The sequence below is a fragment of the Anomaloglossus baeobatrachus genome, chromosome 1, assembly GCF_048569485.1.
Source record: "Anomaloglossus baeobatrachus isolate aAnoBae1 chromosome 1, aAnoBae1.hap1, whole genome shotgun sequence".
In the NCBI taxonomy this organism is placed as follows: domain Eukaryota; kingdom Metazoa; phylum Chordata; class Amphibia; order Anura; family Aromobatidae; genus Anomaloglossus; species Anomaloglossus baeobatrachus.
The window spans coordinates 279,803,774-279,824,548 of record NC_134353.1 but is presented as its reverse complement, the minus strand read 5'-3'; the positions used below and the strand labels follow the sequence as shown (position 1 = coordinate 279,824,548).

The following is a 20,775-nucleotide window of genomic DNA, read 5'->3' as shown; positions in this document are numbered from 1 at the left end:
TAAAAGTGTGGGTCAATTATTATGCTGCCACCACCATGCTTGACTGTAGGGATGGTATTCTTGGGGTCGTATGCAGTGCCATCCAGTCTCCAAACGTCACGTGTGTGGTTGGCACCAAAGATCTCGATCTTGGTCTCATCAGACCAGAGAACCTTAAACCAGTCTGTCTCAGAGTCCTCCAAGTGATCATGAGCAAACTGTAGACGAGCCTTGACATGACGCTTTGAAAGTAAAGGTACCTTACGGACTCGTCTGGAATGGAGACCATTGCGGTGGAGTACGTTACTTATGGTATTGACTGAAACCAATGTCCCCACTGCCATGAGATCTTCCCGGAGCTCCTTCCTTGTTGTCCTTGGGTTAGCCTTGACTCTTCGGACAAGCCTGGCCTCGGCACGGGTGGAAACTTTCAAAGGCTGTCCAGGCCGTGGAAGGCTAACAGTAGTTCCATAAGCCTTCCACTTCCGGATGATGCTCCCAACAGTGGAGACAGGTAGGCCCAACTCCTTGGAAAGGGTTTTGTACCCCTTGCCAGCCTTGTGACCCTCCACGATCTTGTCTCTGATGGCCTTGGAATGCTCCTTTGTCTTTCCCATGTTGACCAAGTATGAGTGCTGTTCACAAGTTTGGGGAGGGTCTTAATTAGTCAGAAAAGGCTGGAAAAAGAGATAATTAATCCAAACATGTGAAGCTCATTGTTCTTTGTGCCTGAAATACTTCTTAATACTTTAGGGGAACCAAACAGAATTCTGGTGGATTGAGGGCTTGAATAATAAATGACCCTCCGAATAAACTTTTCACAATTTAAAAAAAAAAAAGAAATAACATTCTTTTTTGCTGTAGTGCATTTCACACTTCCAGGCTGATCTACAGTCCAAATGTCACAATGCCAAGTTAATTCCGAATGTGTAAACCTGCTAAAACTGCAGGGGGTTAAATACTACTTGTAGGCACTGTATTTATTGTGATCCAAATCACAGTGCAATCGCATTTTTTTTTGCAATTTTTCCACATTTCGAAGTTTTTTGTCGTATTCCAGTACACTATATGGTTAAACTTTTGCTTTCATTTGAAAGAACAGTTCGTTCCGCAAAAAACAAGCTCTCACATGACCACAATGACTGAAAAATAAAAAGTTACGTCTCTCGGAAGCATGGTGAAAAAAAAAACGGAAATCGCAAAACTCGGCCAGTTGTGAAGGGGTTAAGAGAAGCATACAATCTAGATCACATGAACTAATTATCCCCCTCCACACCTTTTTGGTCAGACCTCATCTGGAATTCTGTGTCCAGTTCTTGGCACCACATTTTAAAAAAGACATTAAAAAACTGGAGCACGTTAAGAAAATAATTATCAGGATGGTGAGCAGACAGCAAACTATGTCCTACGAGGAACAGTTAAATGAACTAGGAATGTTTAGATTCCAAAAAAGAAGGCTCGGAGGAGACTACATACAGTAGCTGTCTACAAATATCTGAGGGGATGTTACAGTGTAGAGAGATCATCTTAATTCTCATTTGCACATGGATACACGAGAAGCAATGGAATGAAACTGAAAGCGAGAAGATACAGATTAGATATTATAAAACACTTTGTGACAGTGAGAGTGATCAATGAGTTGAACAAGCTGCGACAGAGGTGGTGAGTCCTCCCTCAATGGAAGTCTTCAAAGCTTGGACAGGCATGACTGAGATGGTTTAGTGAGTCCTTCATTGAGCAGGAGATTGCACACAATGACCCTGGATTTCCCTTCCAACTCTAACATTCTATGATTTTAGGACTTCCCCTAACCTCTCCTCACCGCCTCCATAGCTCCTGTTCCTTAGGGGGGGGGGGGGGCAACATCTCTCAGCGGGTGCTTAAATTAACTTAACAATTCTCCTCTGGCCTCCCCGGGACTCAAACTTGTGAACTCCTTGTCCTGAGGCGTCAGCTCTACCAGACTGAAAAGGATGTGAGGTACTTGACCTATAGTGCAGGCAGTAAACCCGGAAGCAAATTATACTGGTAACAATGGGTAACAAGGGTAATAATGTTTTGAACTTTTGACTTTCAGGCTCCATATCTCACCATCCACTACAGCTTTGAGTGCAAGACTACCTTCATTTTATAGGCAATCATCTTGGCTATTGCATATATTAATTTGACTTGCAACTATTTAGCATATAACTAGTTATGCAGATTATTGTCATGTCACTGCATTGTTACTGTTTTGTGCATAAAAATCTCAATTTAAATTTTTATTATTTTGTTAGTATTTTGTAAATCCATCTTTGGCTTTCAAAACTGCCTGAATCCTTCTGGGCATGCTCTCGATCAGATTCAAGGAACTCGCAACTGAAATTTGATCCCAGGTCTCTTCTTCATGTTCCCAATGTTGGGTGCATAATGGTCGATTCACTTGGGTATGTATATAGCTTTTATTCCAACTCTACAAAAATTGTTCGATTGGGTTGAGATCTGGGTACTGTGGGGGCCAATCAAGCACTTCTACTTCATTATTATTGAACCATTTCTTCACCAATCTCGACATATGATTCAGGTCGTTTTCCGGCTGGAACACTATGTCATCATTTTTATACCCATAGTACTTGAGTGTTCGAAGTATCGCGTGTTTTAGGATACTCACACATAGCTCAGTACTGAGACTATCATAGATCTTGGTCAAGTATCCAATGCCTTTAGCTGTTAACCCCATATCTTCAGGCATCCTCCACTGCACTTGACAGTTCCTACAATTTCTTGATCCCTTAGCCCTGTTTTTCCTTTGATTCTTCCAGACCCATTTGCACCCATCAGAGCCTAGTCTAATGACTTTCATCTCATTGCGCCCATTTCCAATCCTCTACTGTTCATACTTCGTACTTTTTTAAAATTCAAGTCTACACTTCTTGTGACGATATTGAAGTTGAGGCTTTTTCACCTTTCTTCAGAACAGCATTCCAGACTTGTTTAATGTGCGTCACATACTTCTTGCATGGATGTCTGTGATCTCATTATTATGAAGCATACGTGCTACCTCCACTGCAATGTTTGTTGCCACAGAACTGATACACCTTGTGATGAGCCAACTCGTATTCTTCCAACTGTCATGTCAATCATCATCATCATTGGCAAGACAATTTTCTTGGCCAAGAAACTGCTATCAATGGGCTGGATGATGCTGTTTCTCTTTTCTTGGGAAATCTTCTTCATGGCTGCTGTTTGATTCTAACCACTGACTTTGCGCTTGGGAATCAACCTAATTTCACACTTAGCTATTATGGTATAATGTGAGAACAGGTTGTAATTTGTAGAATAAAGGAAGAAAAAGATTTTTCAAACACCAGGATCAAAACAGTAACAATTCAGTGACATTACAAGAATCTGTATAACTAATCATATGCTAAATAGTTGCAAATTTATGTATGAGATAGTTAAGATGATTGCCTATAAAATGAAGGTAGTCTCACGCTCAAAGCTGTAGTGGATGGTGAGATATGGAGATTGAAATCAAAAGTTCAAAACATTGTTACCCTTTTGCTCGTCAGTGTAAATCTGTATATAACAGTGTATTTCTATCTACCTGTATTCTAGAGGGGAGGAAAATGTCAGATTTTTTTGCTCCTATAAAACTGCAAAACATAATGAAAAACAATTACAAAAATGTAATTTTTTTAAATTGTAGTCCTCCCCCCGGGACTCGAACCGACAACCTTCAACGCTGTAAGACAGGGGTGGGGAACCTTTTTACTGCCGGGGGCCATTTGGAATTTCCTACTAACCTTTGGGGGCCGCACAACATTATCAACCTGAAAAATAACCCTGCTATATTTGGTCAAACGATTAATTAACTCACCCCTATTGTGGTGGCCGGAGCTGCTTCTCTTTGGTGCGATTGTGATGTTCGGTGATATTGATCATCTTGTTTCTCACAGCTGCTTTTCCAGGTTTGTCTCTGTCTGGAGATGCTGGGGGCATACACATCAAAGGAGGGGCCAGGGCGCATAAATTACAGGAGACACTGGGAGTACACATCACAGGAGGGGCTGGGGCATATACATCACAGGAGGGGCTGGGGCATATACATCACAGGAGGGGCTGGGGCATATACATCACAGGAGGGGCTGGGGCATATACATCACAGGAGGGGCTGGGGCATATACATCACAGGAGGGGCTGGGGCATATACATCACAGGAGGGGCTGGGGCATATACATCAGTAGGGGGCATGGACAGCCCTGGCGGTGGCACAGACATGACTGGGGACACGCACAGAACTGGGTGGCAGCACGCACTGCACTGGGTGGCAGCACGGACTGCACTGGGTGGCAGCACGCACTGCACTGGGTGGCAGCACGCACTGCACTGGGTGGCAGCACTAGGGAGACAGACAGGTCTGGGGGAACATAGACATCAACAGGAGAGCACGGACTGGGGAGCATAGAAAGCAGTGGGAGGGTACAGACAGCAGTAGCGAGTTAAGAGCACTGAGGGGTGGCACACAGCACTGGGGAGCATGGACAGCATAAGGGGGGCACAGGCAGCACTCACCGTGGCATGGACAGCACTGGTGGCAGCATGGACAGCATTAGGTGGTGCGGACAGCACTGGTGGGGGGGCATAGACATCACCCAGGGGGTACAGACAGCACTAGGGGGGGCACGGACAGCAGTGAGGGGTTACACCGCGCTGAGGGGGTACACAGCACTGGGGTGTACACAGCATTAGGGGGTACACACAGCACTAGGGGGTACACACAGCACCTGGGGGTACACAGCACTGGGGGGTACACACTGTACTAGGAGGTACACAGCATGAGGGGGTACACACAGCACGAGGGGGTACACACAGCACTAGGGGGTACACAGCACTAGGGGGTACACAGCACTAGGGGGTACACAGCACTAGGGGGTACACACAGCATTAAGGGGTACACAGCATTAGGGGGTACTCACTGTACTAGGGGGTACTCACTGCACTAGGGGGTACACACTGCACTAGGGGGTACACACTGCACTAGGGGGTACACACTGCACTAGGGGGTACATACAGCACGAGGGGGTACATACAGCATGAGGGGGTACACACAGCATTGGGGGGTACATACAGCACGAGGGGGTACACAGCACGAGGGGGTACACACAACATTGGGGGGTACACACAACATTGGGGGGTACATACAGCACTGGGGGGTACACACTGTACTAGGAGGTACACAGCATGAGGGGGTACACACAGCATGAGGGGGTACACACAGCATTAAGGGGTACACACAGCATTAAGGGGTACACACAGCATTAGGGGGTACTCACTGTACTAGGGGGTACTCACTGTACTAGGGGGTACATACTGCACTAGGGGGTACACACAGCATTGGGGGGTACATACAGCACGAGGGGGTACACAGCACGAGGGGGTACACACAGCATTGGGGGGTACATACAGCATTGGGGGGTACACACAGTACGAGGGGGTACACAGCACTGAGCGGGGGGGGGGCAACGATCGGTTGAGTACTCGCAGTGAGGGGGAGGGAGAGTCACACACACACAGCAGGTCTGGGAGGCTGGTAAACCTGCTGCAGCTCTTCTGTGTGACTTTATCGCAGCGTGCTGCTTACCCGCCCACCAGAGCACACAGGCCGGGGATAAGCCTAGAATGTATGGGCTGCAGTCAGGTCCTGGAAGTCAGGATCTGGACAGAGCCCGTACATTCTAGCATCTACCCACAGGGCATCAGGCACTCAGGCAGTGGGATTTAAAGGGCCGGCAGCCGGGAAAAGCGCGGCTGCCACCAGAGCACAATGGTCCCTGGGAATGTGCCCGGGGGCCGTATAAAAAGTCGTCACGGGCCGTATACGGCCCGCGGGCCGGAGGTTCCCCACCCCTGCTGTAAGAAGTAGCTAAACATTTAGAGATATATTGTACATAGCAGTGTATTTCTATGTCCAAACATTCTAGAAAGAGAATAAGAGAGATTTTTTTTTCTTCCTATAAAATAACTAAAAAATAATAAAAAAAACTGGAGTCCCTGTAATCGTAGCAACCAGTACAACACAGCAATTAGATTATTTATAATGATCGGTAAAAACTGCAAAAGCGTCTTTTGACGCACTGAGGGTAGAGATTTCATGAAATCACACCCACTTTGCTTCACATTTAGTCTAATCTACTGCTTTCTTTGCGCAGACATTCTGCTGTGTTTAACTGTCCCAGCAAAGTGGATGTGATTTCATGAAAACTTTGAGTCTAAAGACACTGCTGAACTCTACAGTATAGGTTATTTTTTGTCCTGTAGAGCAGACCTGGGCAAGGGGCGGCCCGCGGGCCACATCTGGCCCGCGGGCCACATCTGGCCCGCCTACTCTCTGTGACCGGTCCGCCTGGCTCAGGGCGTCCTTGCTGGCCGGTCAGTGATGAGGGCAATCTGACCTGTTGTCCGAAGTTCCAGGCTCCGGGAGACCCATGGTCAGATCGCCCTCATGACATGCTGCGTGCCGGGCAGGGAGCGATCCTGCAGCTCCGCACAGTCAGTGCAGGCAGCGGAATGCATGAATCTCTCCTCTATTCCCTGCCCGACACCTTTCTCTGTGACACATGCACGCCCTGATATCGTCAGTACAGCGCGCGTGTGTCATTTGAAAAGTTCCCGCCCGGCATGAGAAGAAGTTGCAGGGGCCGGTACGGAAAGAAGCAGTGGCGGGGGCTCGTACAAGAACAGCAGCGGCGGGGGCCCGTACGGAGAGAAGCAGCAGTGGGGGCCCGTACAAGAGAAGCAGCGGCGGGGGCTCCTAGGAAAACAGCATCGGCGCAGCCTGGGCATGTGAAAGAGAAGCAGCTCAATGGGGGGCTCGTACGGAGGTGCCTAAGGAGGGGACAATAAGAAGAGAGAGGTGAGTGGTTACTAGTAACCTGCGGGGACAATGGGGGGGTAACTGTTGACAAATATTCGGGGTGTAGTGGTGTAGTATATGGGAATGTAGTTTTACAGGTGTGGTATATGGGGGCGTGTAGTGGTGTAGTATATAGTGGTGTAGTTTTATAGGGGTGTAGTGGTGTAGTATAATACAGGTGTATGTAGGGGTGCAGTGGTGTAGTATAATACAGGTGTATATAGGGGTGTAGTGGTGTAGTATAATACAAGTGTATATAGGGGTGTAGTATAATACAGGTATATATAGGGGTGTAGTGGTGTAGTATAATACAGGTGTAGTATATAGGGGTGTAGTATAATAGAGGTGTATACAGGGGTGTAGTGGTGTAGTATAATACAGGTGTATATAGGGGTGTAGTGGTGTAGTATAATACAAGTGTAGTATATAGGGGTGTAGTGTATCACAGGTGTAGTATATAGTGATGTAGTGGTGCAGTTTATTACAGGTGTAGTATATAGTGATGTAGTATATTACAGGTATATATAGGGGTGTAGCGATGTATATAGTGGTAAAGTATATAGAGGTGTAGTTTATTACAGGTGTAGTGTATAGGGATGTATATTACAGGTGTAGTATGTGGTGGGTGTAGTGATGTAGTATATGGGGACTGTGTGTGTATGTATGTATACAGTGTGTGTATGTGTATATAATATTATATACACACACAGTATATATATGCGTGTGTGTATATATATATTTATATAATAAATATCTAGAACCGAGTTAATTATATTAGTCGGCCCTCTAAAACCATCCCAATTTCTCATGCGGCCCCATGGGAAAATCAATTGCCCACCCCTGCTGTAGAGACTAAAAACAAACACATGTAAAAAACTGTACCATAAAATCACATAAAAATGTGGTTTCACAGCTGCAACAAAAAGGCATAAAAAATGCAGCAAAAATGCAATGAGCAAAGAAGATTAATGTTGTGTAGTTTGGTAAGGACACTTACAGAAAACAAAAAACAGTATTTATGCAATGTGTGAACTCCGCCCTACAGACACAAAAAAGCCAGATGTCATATAGTGAAGCTATATAAAGATGAGAGAGTTCTGTCTGCTACGACAATTAATGCATTAACAAAAAATAAATCCATAGGTCCCAACTAGAGTTGACCCCGACACACAGATGTTTTCGCGTAACCCCTGGATAATCGAAAGCCATGCAGGGGACGCCGGAAGGTAAGAGATTCGTGCTTTCCTGTCCAGCAACCAGGTACCTCTGACCTGGATCGGAGTCCCGTGAGTCGATCCGCTCATCTATAGTCTCAACTTTCCAAGATAGAATAGACAGCCTCAGATTTCAGTCTAATCCCTGCAGTCTCAGGTATATGCTGAATATCCCTGACTGCCACCTCCCTTTTGACATCTCCTCCTGCCAGGATAGAAAGAAATGGCAAATGCGTGTGGCTAGGAGCGTGCTGAAAATGTGCCACACCACGTGTAGTGAAGCACACTGCATAGTTTGTTCCTCATTCTGTTCTTCAAGAGTTGGGAGGTATGTGTATGTGTTTAATGTCCACACTGCCTGAAAAAATGGGAGTGAAAAATTCATGTGTACACTATGACATGCAGCATACACGTGTGAATGGAAGAAACAAAAAGCCATCTTAACTGCTCATAGTAATAAAGTTAATCTAAAGAAAACATTATGAGCAATTCTGCAATAAAGCTTACAGTTTATGAAATACATTTCTGGAGACATCTCTAGTCAGTAAGATTTTGACCTACTACATGGCCTGTAAAGGTGTAAATCAATGAAGGGAGCATGTGCCTCAAGTAAAAAGGCCACCTCAGACTTTTCTCAAGACTCAACTGTCATCAGAAACTTGTATTCCTGCAAGAGAGAATCTCCTGGTAGCATTTTCCTCCAAGTATATCCAAGTCAATACATGAACCTGCAACAGCCTCAGATGTCCCCCTGAGGAACCACAATATATGTAAATCAGTTCCCTGAGTTCACTAATGTCCTATCTAAATACACTGACATCGAGCAGCCAGATGTGATATTTGTTTCTGGATACTACACAATGTTAATCAAAATCTCAAAAATATCTAGCCCATTTTACAGAATGCGAGAGCCAACAATTCCAGGGCTGCCACTCAAGAGGCGTGAAGAAAAATCTATCCCAGCAGGATCTGCATTCCTGGCTTCCGCCATCTCTAGTAGTCTCTGTTATACTTGTCTCAACACGACTGCGGATCTTATCTTAACACAGTCACTTACATTTCAATGACTCTTGGCTTCACACACATTTATTATATGTAGAGTATTCTATACTATCTCCTAGGAAGCTCAGATGACAAGTATGTGCAGGTTCATGACCTCCAGAGGTTTTCTTTACATTTTCAAGTCTTTTTCAGAAAAAAATGAAACAGGAAGTCTCCACATTATCCCGAAATGTTATCATCACCTACTACAATATCAAAGTTCAGTCCGTCAGCAATGTACTCCAAAAATAATGTTACTCTTTGTGCAAAATGTACTTACATTAAAGGGTTTTTCGCAATTAGCAGTTGCCTTCTATACTATAACTTTCTGATCACTAGGGGTCTGACCACAGTTCTCCCAATCAGACCAAAACTAGGGCGCAACAGAGTGGCTGGGTACCTCACAATCAGTAAGTGATTCCCTATCCAAGGGATAAGAGTAAAACAAGGCATTATTATAAATATGTATTATAGGCTTCCTGCTTCTGGAGGCTTAAGCGGGCTTTACACACTACGATATATCTCATGAGATGTTGGCGGGGTCACGTCATAAGTGACGCACATCCGGCATAGTTATATCGTAGCGTGTGACAGCTATGAACGAGCAGAAATACTCACCTTCTCGTTCATCGTTGACACGTCGCTCATTTTCTAAAAATCGAACGTCTGGTTGTTCAATGTTCCCGAGGCAGCACACATCGCTCCGTGTGACACCACGGGAATGATGAACACAGCTTACCTGCATCCCGCCAGCAATGCGGAAGAAGGAGGTGGGCGGGATGTTTACGTCCCGCTCATCTCCGCCCCTCTGTTTCTATTGGCCGGCCGTTGTGTGACGTCGCTGTGACGCCGAACGTCCCTCTCCCTTCAGGAAGTGGATGTTCGCCGCTCACAGCGAGGTCGTTTGGAAGGTAAGTACGTGTGACGGGGGGTTACAGCATTGTGTGACACGGACAACAAATTGCCCGTGCCGCGCAAACGATGGGGGCGGGTGCGATCGCACGACATATTGAAACGTGTAAAGCAGGCTTTAGAATGAAGGCTGAAGAAAAAAAGAGAAACTTCCTGAACAGAGATGGGCGAAAAGTAACTATTTGTGTTCGGATTATTTGTAACGAATCCCAAAGTACTATGCCAATATTCGTCATGAATAATGAACCTAATACAAATCAATGGGGAACCAGAGCATTTTTGCCATGACAAATACTGGAATGGTACTCGGTATTCGGTAAGCATTATCTGAACAGGGATAGATACTATTCACCCATCACTACTCCTGAAAGAATTGGCAAATCTCCTAGAAGGACTCTTCTGACCCCGCATCCAATCATGAATTTAAAGAGTGGGAATCATGTCACAGAGGTGGCCTTTGAGAAAAATTGCATGCCTCATGGATTGCACATCGTTGGGGTCCTGGAAAGCCATCTTAAAAGTTGGCAAGTAAACAATACAGGTCTATAATGTGTGTGCGTATATATATATTGAACAAAAGTGTAAAGGCAACACTTTTGCTCACATTTTTCATGAGCTGGACGCTAAGATCTAAGACTTTTTCTCTGATCACAAATGGCCTTTTTCTCTCAAATACTGTTCAAAAATGTGTCTAAATCTGTGTTAGTGAGCCCTGCTCCTTTGCCGATATAATCTAAAACGTACAGTTTTAAAGTATTGAGTGGGTCCGGCGGGGGCCAGAAAACCAGTCAGTATCTGGTGTGGCCATCGTTTGCCTCACACAGTGCAACACATCTTCACATAGAGTTGGTCAGGTTGTTGATTGTGGCATTCAGCTCAGGAAAAATAGGAGCAAGAACAAATTATTGCATGTATGTATTTTTATTCAGTGTATATGAAAAAGTCTTTCTCAACATCAATCAGTGTTCAGCTTTTGTAAGATCTGATTGGCTGCTATGGGTAATAAGACCACTCTTTCCTAAATTTTGAGAGATAAGGCCTAGCCATAGACACCAGTTATCTGTTGGTTATTGGTCCCAACTCCATTATAAGGTCCCGTTCATTATTTGGCCAGCATTTTACATTAGTATTTGTAGCTAAAACCAAGAGAGGAAAAATCAGAGGAAAAGTATAATGGAAACACGGGTACCACTTCTGAATTTTTTATCCACTTCTGTTTTGGCTTACAGATACTGGTGTAAAATACTGAATGTGTGAATATGACCTTAAAGGAAGAATCTAATCCGAGTAATGAATTAGGAAGTGAACAGTGGGTAATCTTGTTTGCCAGTGTAGGAGATGTTTTGCATGTTCATAATATTTTTTGTTGGAAAGAATAAAATCTTTATGAATGTTTTTTATAGCATAGGAAAGCTATGCAGGTCGCCCTAGATCTCCAAACATTTGTACAATAAAAGTCTTGAAATGAATCGGATTTATGTGGAGATGCTTACCTATCTGCTATCTTGACTTGGAAGCTCATATCGATATCACGGGCACACGGTAATCAGAAAGGTCATGGTAGTTTAAGGTATTACATTAACAAAACTGCACTGATAAAGGAGCTGCCAAGAAAGCGATGACCTCACTCTGGGAACAGTTGTGGCTGCAGGTGAAGGAGGGTTTATAGAAGCTTCTGAAAATCCAAGTCACAAACAAGTGGATAACTGAAAATACCATGAATTGTAGTGATGACTGTTTTATCTAATACAGATGGGGTGATTTAGTGTACGGATGCATACATGCATCAGTCGCTATTTCAGACATGTTTGTGGGTGGTAAGCATAGGCCATCATTTCTTTCATTCTATTCTATGTAGGCAAAAGTTGGCCAACGATCCGAATGTGATCCACCTATTTTTGCCTTTTCAATCAATAAGTATTATTCTGCTGTCAGATCTCATCCCCTGGATATCCTTTATTTTAATATTGGCTCAGTTAATAAAAATACCAATGCCAACCTAAACATTCGGCAGAGGGAAGCATTAAAAGAATATGTAAAAATAACTAAAAAAAAGCCTAACAACAAACCAACGTTTCGCCTTGGCTGGAAAATGCATGGTGCACAAAGCAGGTGCAGGAAGGAAGCAGGACGGGTGGACAGAATGATGGACTTTATGCTCCTTGGCTCAGGATCCAGCAGGGTGTCCGGTGAATGAACCCGTTATAGGTGAATAGCCATTACAGAATGAGTCATATTCTCATGAAGTGAGGTGTCAGCACTACGTCATTACAGATGGTGTAGAGTTCCATGTGTCTGCGGCGTGCATTGTGCCTGTCTCCATCTACTACAACCCATGGCCTCGTACCTCCTTGTTACTTTTTGTACTATTGCCAGGTAATGTGAATTTATTCCTAAACTTCAGGGGATACAGAATTTATTTGCTAATTTTCAGGCCCCTTTCTGGTACATTTGTGATCACATATTGCTTACGGTTCTTTTCACTGATGACGAGTGATGAGCTTCCTTGCTTGGGTGCTCGGTACTCGTAACCAGCAGTTGGATACTCGCAACTCAAGCACCCAAGTATAATGGAAGGCAATGGAGACTTGAGCATTGAACTAGTCCAGGAAAATGCTTTGATGAGCAGGTCAGTTGCGTGGAGGGGCATAACTCAAGTACTGAGTATAATGGAAGCCAACAAGAAATTCGAACATTTTTCAGAAGATCTTTTGGAAAAATGCTCAAGTTCCCCATTGGCATCCATTATACTTATTTTCTTGAGTCGCGCCCAACCGAGCATTAATTGTTTTTTACAAGAATCGAGCACCTGAGCATGGTAGTGCCTGCTCATCACTACTGATGATCAAAATGTCTAAAATGGACTTTATAAGAGCAATCCAGACCGGCGCTGAACGTCCAACTGAATGTGATACTGTTACTAAAAGGCAGAAAGTCCTTGCTATCTCGTGACTATCAGTGTTCCATCATATTTAGCTAATTTCCGTTTTCAGGGTTTACACTTGACTGACAGCAAACAATGTACTGTCCTTATTACGGATGAAGACTGTAACAATATCCTAAGCCAGGGCAAAATGAGAAGTTAATGCTCAGACAATGCTCCTCACCCAGACACAAACTGCTCCGAGGCTTCCTAACAAATGTATCCTTTATATCTGAGGCTCCTAAACTTCACATGGTGTAACAGTGCCACCTGCAATAACCACTTTATTATGTGTGCCACCTGCAATCATTCTGTTTCATGATTAACGCGTTTCAGGAAACGTAAAGATGATGCCAGAAACAAGTGTTGTGTAGCAGGTAGGGAACACTTTTAGGAGGTAGGTATTCTGATATATCCATGGATCCATATCATAAAATGTTCAGCACATCAGTCATTATTCATGTCAGTATATACCATACATTTTTCACTTGTGCCTTTGTCTATTCACTGACATCGGCTTAAAGGATAGCTCCAGGTTTGGCTGCAACTAATCTGAATGTCTTTTTCCAGCTCATATTGATAGAGATAAGGGAGATTTGGGAGAGCTATACTGCCCTCGCTCATAGAGGAGCTCAGAGCTTCTGCTTGATCAGCACTCTCATGACCTTTTGAGGGTTCAGTGGGGGTCTCAGGACTTAGACTCCTACTGATCCACAGCACATTTAAGGGGCTAAAACATATCAAACAATTGAAAAAGTTTAGGTGAATGTAATTTTTCTGCAACAATTGGACTTTTTATCCCACTCGCCACTCTTAGAAAGACAGGGGTTAGTGGCAAGGGGACTGGCCAACTAATGTCCAACAGAGTTACAGCAGAAATGGACATAATTTAGGCAAAAAATCTACGCCTGCTCAAAGCTGGCGAGGGCTTTAAATTGAAGAGCGTGGGTAACCAGAGGTTCGTTAAACTTTTAAGGGGCGACCACTACCACTTCTAGGCATTGATGGTGGGTTAAACTCCTTGACATCTATGAAGGTGCATCAACACCAATTCTCTTTTAAGAGGAAATATATAACCAAAATGATCTTCTGACATGTCGTAAGTCAATGGAGCCCTTAGGGCCCATATTTGTCTGGGACGGGTGTGAAGCTGTGACACTATCTACAATCTCTAAACATTTTAGCATTATCCCCACTAACTTTCCAATGTGTCGGAGAATCGTGTTGAACAACTTCAGACACTTTATCGTTTTGGGAGTCGGGGTAAATCGGACCCCAGGGATGCTATAGAATCACATCAGATTTAGGCTCTGTGCACAGTGAGGTTTTTAAGGATTTTTTTTTAAAAGCTGATATTCTACAAATCCCACTCGAAAACTCAAAAACTTAGCAAAAAGACTGTGTGCACATACCATGAGGAGCATTACTCCCTTAATAGTGTTAACCCTGTTCTTCCCTGTTTGGATGGAATTGTACATTACTTTAATGATAAAATTCCTGCCAATGGTGGTATGAATATGAAGTTAAAGAGACGAGAATGTTGACAGCTAAAAGCAAAGACATTTAGTGGACTGAGAACACAAGAAGCTCCTAGGAATCTATCCCTGGAGGAGTTAGTTGTTCCCTAATGACTACAACCCCCAGAACCTGCAGGTGTCCTATCTGTCAGCACATCTGCACGCCTCATTCCACACACATCTGCCAGGCGGACCGGCTCAGACACACCTTCACCCCCAGCCTCTCCAGGCCGGTCAGTATAGGTGCTATGGGATCAGTCCAGGGCGTCCCATAGTCCTGGACAGTACAAGGTGGCACCTGACGGATAAGGTGACCTCTCCTGCACCCATCACTATAGAAGAGACCCTGGAAAAGTTACAATGTCTGTACAGCTGAGTGCAAGGGAAATATTCCCGGAGAAAAGATCCTGTCTATTCTTCATCAGATAACACCAGGCGGAAAGTAACAAGTAACTGTGCTAAGAAAAGCCTTCCCACAGCCAAATATTGCACAATTTCCAATGATTACTGTTACATCGCCCTGGATGGAAGATGGTCGCTGTGATCACTGACACCATAGACATCCCCCTGCCCCACAGTCCAGTCACTGACACCATAGACATCCCCCTGCCCCACAGTCCAGTCACTGACACCATAGACATCCCCCTGCCCCACAGTCCAGTCACTGACACCATAGACATCCCTCTGCCCCACAGTCCAGTCACTGACACCATAGACATCCCCCTGCCCCACAGTCCAGTCACTGACACCATAGACATCCCCCTGCCCCACAGTCCAGTCACTGACACCATAGACATCCCCCTGCCCCACAGTCCAGTCACTGACACCATAGACATCCCCCTGCCCCACAGTCCAGTCACTGACACCATAGACATCCCCCTGCCCCACAGTCCAGTCACTGACACCATAGACATCCCTCTGCCCCACAGTCCAGTCACTGACACCATAGACATCCACCTGCCCCACAGTCCAGTCACTGCCACCATAGACATCCACCTGCCCCACAGTCCAGTCACTGCCACCATAGACATCCCCCTGCCCCAGAGTCCAGTCACTGACACCATAGACATCCACCTGCCCCACAGTCCAGTCACTGCCACCATAGACATCCCCCTGCCCCACAGTCCAGTCACTGACACCATAGACATCCACCTGCCCCACAGTCCAGTCACTGCCACCATAGACATCCCCCTGCCCCACAGTCCAGTCACTGACACCATAGACATCCCTCTGCCCCACAGTCCAGTCACTGACACCATAGACATCCCTCTGCCCCACAGTCCAGTCACTGACACCATAGACATCCCCCTGCCCCACAGTCCAGTCACTGACACCATAGACATCCCTCTGCCCCACAGTCCAGTCACTGACACCATAGACATCCCCCTGCCCCACAGTCCAGTCACTGACACCATAGACATCCCCCTGCTCCACAGTCCAGTCACTGACACCATAGACATCCCCCTGCCCCACAGTCCAGTCACTGACACCATAGACATCCCCCTGCCCCACAGTCCAGTCACTGACACCATAGACATCCCCCTGCCCCACAGTCCAGTCACTGACACCATAGACATCCCCCTGCCCCACAGTCCAGTCACTGACACCATAGACATCCCCCTGCCCCACAGTCCAGTCACTGACACCATAGACATCCCCCTGCCCCACAGTCCAGTCACTGACACCATAGACATCCCCCTGCCCCACAGTCCAGTCACTGACACCATAGACATCCCTCTGCCCCACAGTCCAGTCACTGACACCATAGACATCCCCCTGCCCCACAGTCCAGTCACTGACACCATAGACATCCCCCTGCCCCACAGTCCAGTCACTGACACCATAGACATCCCCCTGCCCCACAGTCCAGTCACTGACACCATAGACATCCCCCTGCCCCACAGTCCAGTCACTGACACCATAGACATCCCTCTGCCCCACAGTCCAGTCACTGACACCATAGACATCCCCCTGCCCCACAGTCCAGTCACTGACACCATAGACATCCCTCTGCCCCACAGTCCAGTCACTGACACCATAGACATCCCCCTGCCCCACAGTCCAGTCACTGACACCATAGACATCCCCCTGCCCCACAGTCCAGTCACTGACACCATAGACATCCCCCTGCCCCACAGTCCAGTCACTGACACCATAGACATCCCCCTGCCCCACAGTCCAGTCACTGACACCATAGACATCCCCCTGCCCCACAGTCCAGTCACTGACACCATAGACATCCCCCTGCCCCACAGTCCAGTCACTGACACCATAGACATCCCCCTGCCCCACAGTCCAGTCACTGACACCATAGACATCCCCCTGCCCCACAGTCCAGTCACTGACACCATAGACATCCCCCTGCCCCACAGTCCAGTCACTGACACCATAGACATCCCCCTGCCCCACAGTCCAGTCACTGACACCATAGACATCCCCCTGCCCCACAGTCCAGTCACTGACACCATAGACATCCCCCTGCCCTACAGTCCAGTCACTGACACCATAGACATCCCCCTGCCCCACAGTCCAGTCACTGACACCATAGACATCCCCCTGCCCCACAGTCCAGTCACTGACACCATAGACATCCCCCTGCCCCACAGTCCAGTCACTGACACCATAGACATCCCCCTGCCCCACAGTCCAGTCACTGACACCATAGACATCCCCCTGCCCCACAGTCCACAAATGGGGAACTTCAGCAGGAGAGAATTGTGCCAGTGTCACTAATATAGCACTGGCTGTCAGTCTGTCTGTCTATCCAAGTGTCAGTCTGTCGTTTGCATACACCCATCAGGAGAGGATTCAGTCTCAATAACTAATACAGACCTATAAACCAAGGTCATGCAATCTTATATTGCACCCCAACATGTAGCAGAAAGGACATCCTGGGAATTGTAGTTCTCCTCGGGTGGTGGCAGGATCTTACCTCCCGTCGTAGTCTCCGGCAGCACGCAGGTACAGGGAGCAGGCAATGATGAACTTTACAGCTAGTTCCATGGCTCCGTGCAGGATAAGTAGTTCCAGGCAGTGTGCGAGCTGTGCCCGGAGCGGGGGGCACAGGTGGAGGAGCCCTGGCTTCCCTTGGCAGCCCGCAGTGTGTCCGTGCGGTTCCCTGTGGGGAGCAGCAGTCTGACACTTCACAGCTCCGCTCCCTCCCTGGACTGTGTGTGAGGAGGAGCCGGCTGAGCAGCGCACACTGACTACACACTCTCAGTGCAAAGCACGTCACCTTCTCCTCAGTGCCCCACAATGCGCAGGAGGTGACACTGCTCACACACCTGTGCACCTGGCACAAGTCATGTCTGCTGTGTCTAGTCAGTGTACTGTGTACTATGTCCTGTGAAATGTCTGCTGTGTATTGTGTTCTATGTACTGTGTGCTATGTCCTGTGAACTGTCTGCTATGTCCTGTGTGCTATGTCCTGTGTGCTATGTCCTGTGTGCTCCGTCCTGTGTGCTATGTCCTGTGTGCTATGTCCTGTGTGCTATGTCCTGTGAACTGTCTGCTATGTCCTGTGTGCTATGTCCTGTGTGCTCCGTCCTGTGTGCTATGTACTGTGTGCTATGTCCTGTGAACTGTCTGCTATGTCCTGTGTGCTATGTCCTGTGTGCTATGTCCTGTGTGCTCCGTCCTGTGTGCTATGTCCTGTGTGCTATGTCCTGTGTGCTATGTCCTGTGAACTGTCTGCTATGTCCTGTGTGCTATGTCCTGTGTGCTCCGTCCTGTGTGCTATGTCCTGTGTGCTATGTCCTGTGAACTGTCTGCTATGTCCTGTGTCCTCCGTCCTGTGTGCTCCGTCCTGTGCTCCGTCCTGTGTGCTATGTCCTGTGAACTGTCTGCTATGTCCTGTGTGCTCCGTCCTGTGTGCTCCGTCCTGTGTGCTCCGTCCTGTGTGCTATGTCCTGTGAACTGTCTGCTATGTGCTATGTCCTGTGTGCTCCGTCCTGTGTGCTATGTCCTGTGTGCTCCGTCCTGTGTGCTATGTCCTGTGTGCTATGTCCTGTGTGCTCCGTCCTGTGTGCTATGTCCAGTGTGCTATGTCCAGTGTGCTATGTCCTGTGTCCTCCGTCCTGTGTGCTCCGTCCTGTGTGCTATGTCCTGTGTCCTCCGTCCTGTGTGCTATGTCCTGTGTGCTATGTCCTGTGTGCTCCGTCCTGTGTGCTCCGTCCTGTGTGCTCCGTCCTGTGTGCTATGTCCAGTGTGCTATGTCCTGTGTGCTCCGTCCTGTGTGCTATGTCCAGTGTGCTCCGTCCTGTGTGCTCCGTCCTGTGTGCTCCGTCCTGTGTGCTATGTCCTGTGTCCTCCGTCCTGTGTGCTCCGTCCTGTGTGCTCCGTCCTGTGTGCTATGTCCTGTGTGCTATGTCCTGTGTGCTCCGTCCTGTGTGCTATGTCCTGTGTGCTCCGTCCTGTGTGCTATGTCCTGTGTCCTCCGTCCTGTGTGTGTCGCGGGCGGGGAGGAGGGTGTCAGCACACCGCGCTCACCCCTTCTGCTCGGGTCCGGCAGCTGCTCAGTGGTGGCTCGAGCTGTGGGCCGGATCCCAGGGTTTCTCGAGCGACACTCCTCGCCCGTGAGTGAAAGGGGATTGTTGGTTGGGTGTGGGGATTGTTATAGTTCGTGACGCCACCCACGGTTGTGGTGATTGTACCACCGCTGCTCAGTGTGGGGGTCCCGGGGATGGTGATGCGGAGCAGCCAGGTGTTGTGTTGCCCCTCCGTGGGTAGGGGTTGGTGATCCCGGGACCCGGTGAAGAGATGTGAAGTGTAGGGCCTGGAGGGCGCAGGGGCGCGGGGGCAGCGCTATGCCTTGTGGCACTGTGGTACCCACTCAGCCTGAGACACGGACACAGTTTGTACGGTAAACCAACGGCTGGTAGGACGGTCCCACAGACGGTTGCACCTGCACTCCCGGTAGGTGACGGTGACGTCTCTCTTCCTTGCACCTGTTTGACTGATGGTAGCGGTGGATTCCCTCCGGTTACCCGCTCCCCGACTGCAATCTGGGCCGGAGGAGCTCTACACTTTGCCCGCAGGCGCTGGCCCTGGGGAAACTGGTGCCTTGGCGGTGGCGGTGTCTCCCCGGTAATGGTCGGGCTGTTGCCGTCAATCGGGACTTTGTTGCTGGGGGATCTGCGTCCCCTTCACTGACGGATTCGGCAAATTGGGCGACTCCTAGCCTTGCCGGGGTCCGAGAGGCCCCTGCCCTGGTGCTGACTGTCCTTCGGAACACTGCTCCAGACCACCGGGCACACAGCCAACGGGGTCCTTCCAGGAACTTCCAAACGGTCCCCCTCCGGACAGTCACCGCCGTCGCTGACCTTGCTGTTCTAGCCCTACACACAGCTGGGCTCTCAGGCTTCTCCTTCTCTCTGCTCTGTCACCACTTCTTGCTTTCCTCCTTTTCCACTTTCCTTTCCTTCACTTTCACTTCTGGTTGTTTCCTCTAGCCCCTGCCTGGGCTAAGCTGCTTCTTTACTCAAGCCCTGCCTGGGCTTTCTCCGCTGTTCACTCAAGCTCCTCCTGAGCTAATCTGCCTGGTTACTTCCTGCCTCCAGAGTTGTGAGCTCCTTGGTGGGCGGAGCCAACCGCCTGGCCCACCCCCTGGTGTGCATCACAGACTCCTGGAGGGAGGCAACAAGGATTTCAGGTTAGCAGGTGTGCCTACCTGGAGTGTGGGGTGTAGTGGTGTTGTGACCTGTGTCCCCTGGCTTGCCCAGGGCGACACATTCCCCCTTAGCAAAATGCAGACCGTCCGCGGGCTGCCGTCCTACACCGGTTTTATTTTTCTGTAAAAAGGGGATAACAGGGTTAAACAAAACATAAATACATTTTTAATCAACACTCTTCCCAAGACGGGAGGCACATTTTACTTTTAACGTTTCAACGGTGTACGGTCACGGTTTCCGCTCTCTCCCACCCAAGCAACCTGGCCCTGATGCTGCCCCTAAAACCCAGGCAGCACCCCTTGACCCACAGTCCAGCACAAGTCACCCGAGCGGGATCTGTCCTTCCCTCCAGAGGGTAGCCACCGGTCCCTTTGGTGGCTGGGCCCTGGCCTGCTCTGCTCAGGGCCCTCCCTCCAACCTGCCTCTCCGGAGGCGGCCTGCGGAAACGGTAACGGTTCCCAACATATTTACAAGCCACTAACGTTTGTGGTTGCCCTGCAAAGTTCACGGGCTTGTCCATGGCTAGTTCCCATGCATTAACTTTTAACGGTCCCCACGGGGACAACGGTGCCGGCTCCAGCCGGTTACAAATCAACAACAAGTCAGGTGACTTCTTCGGATCATT

General features: G+C 47.9%; 1 protein-coding gene across 5 annotated transcripts in view; it reads right to left on the bottom strand.

Moving 5' to 3' along the window:
* Nucleotides 1–17,638, bottom strand: part of NPNT (nephronectin) — a 138,506-nt gene extending 120,868 nt beyond the window's left edge. For all 5 annotated transcript variants that reach the window (XM_075350403.1, XM_075350429.1, XM_075350420.1 and 2 more), the window contains exon 1: nucleotides 17,414–17,638. In XM_075350403.1, coding sequence (XP_075206518.1) covers nucleotides 17,414–17,484 — 71 coding nt within the window. In that variant the 5' untranslated portion in view covers nucleotides 17,485–17,638. The remainder of the gene's footprint in view (nucleotides 1–17,413) is intronic.
* Nucleotides 17,639–20,775: the final 3,137 nt, after the last annotated feature.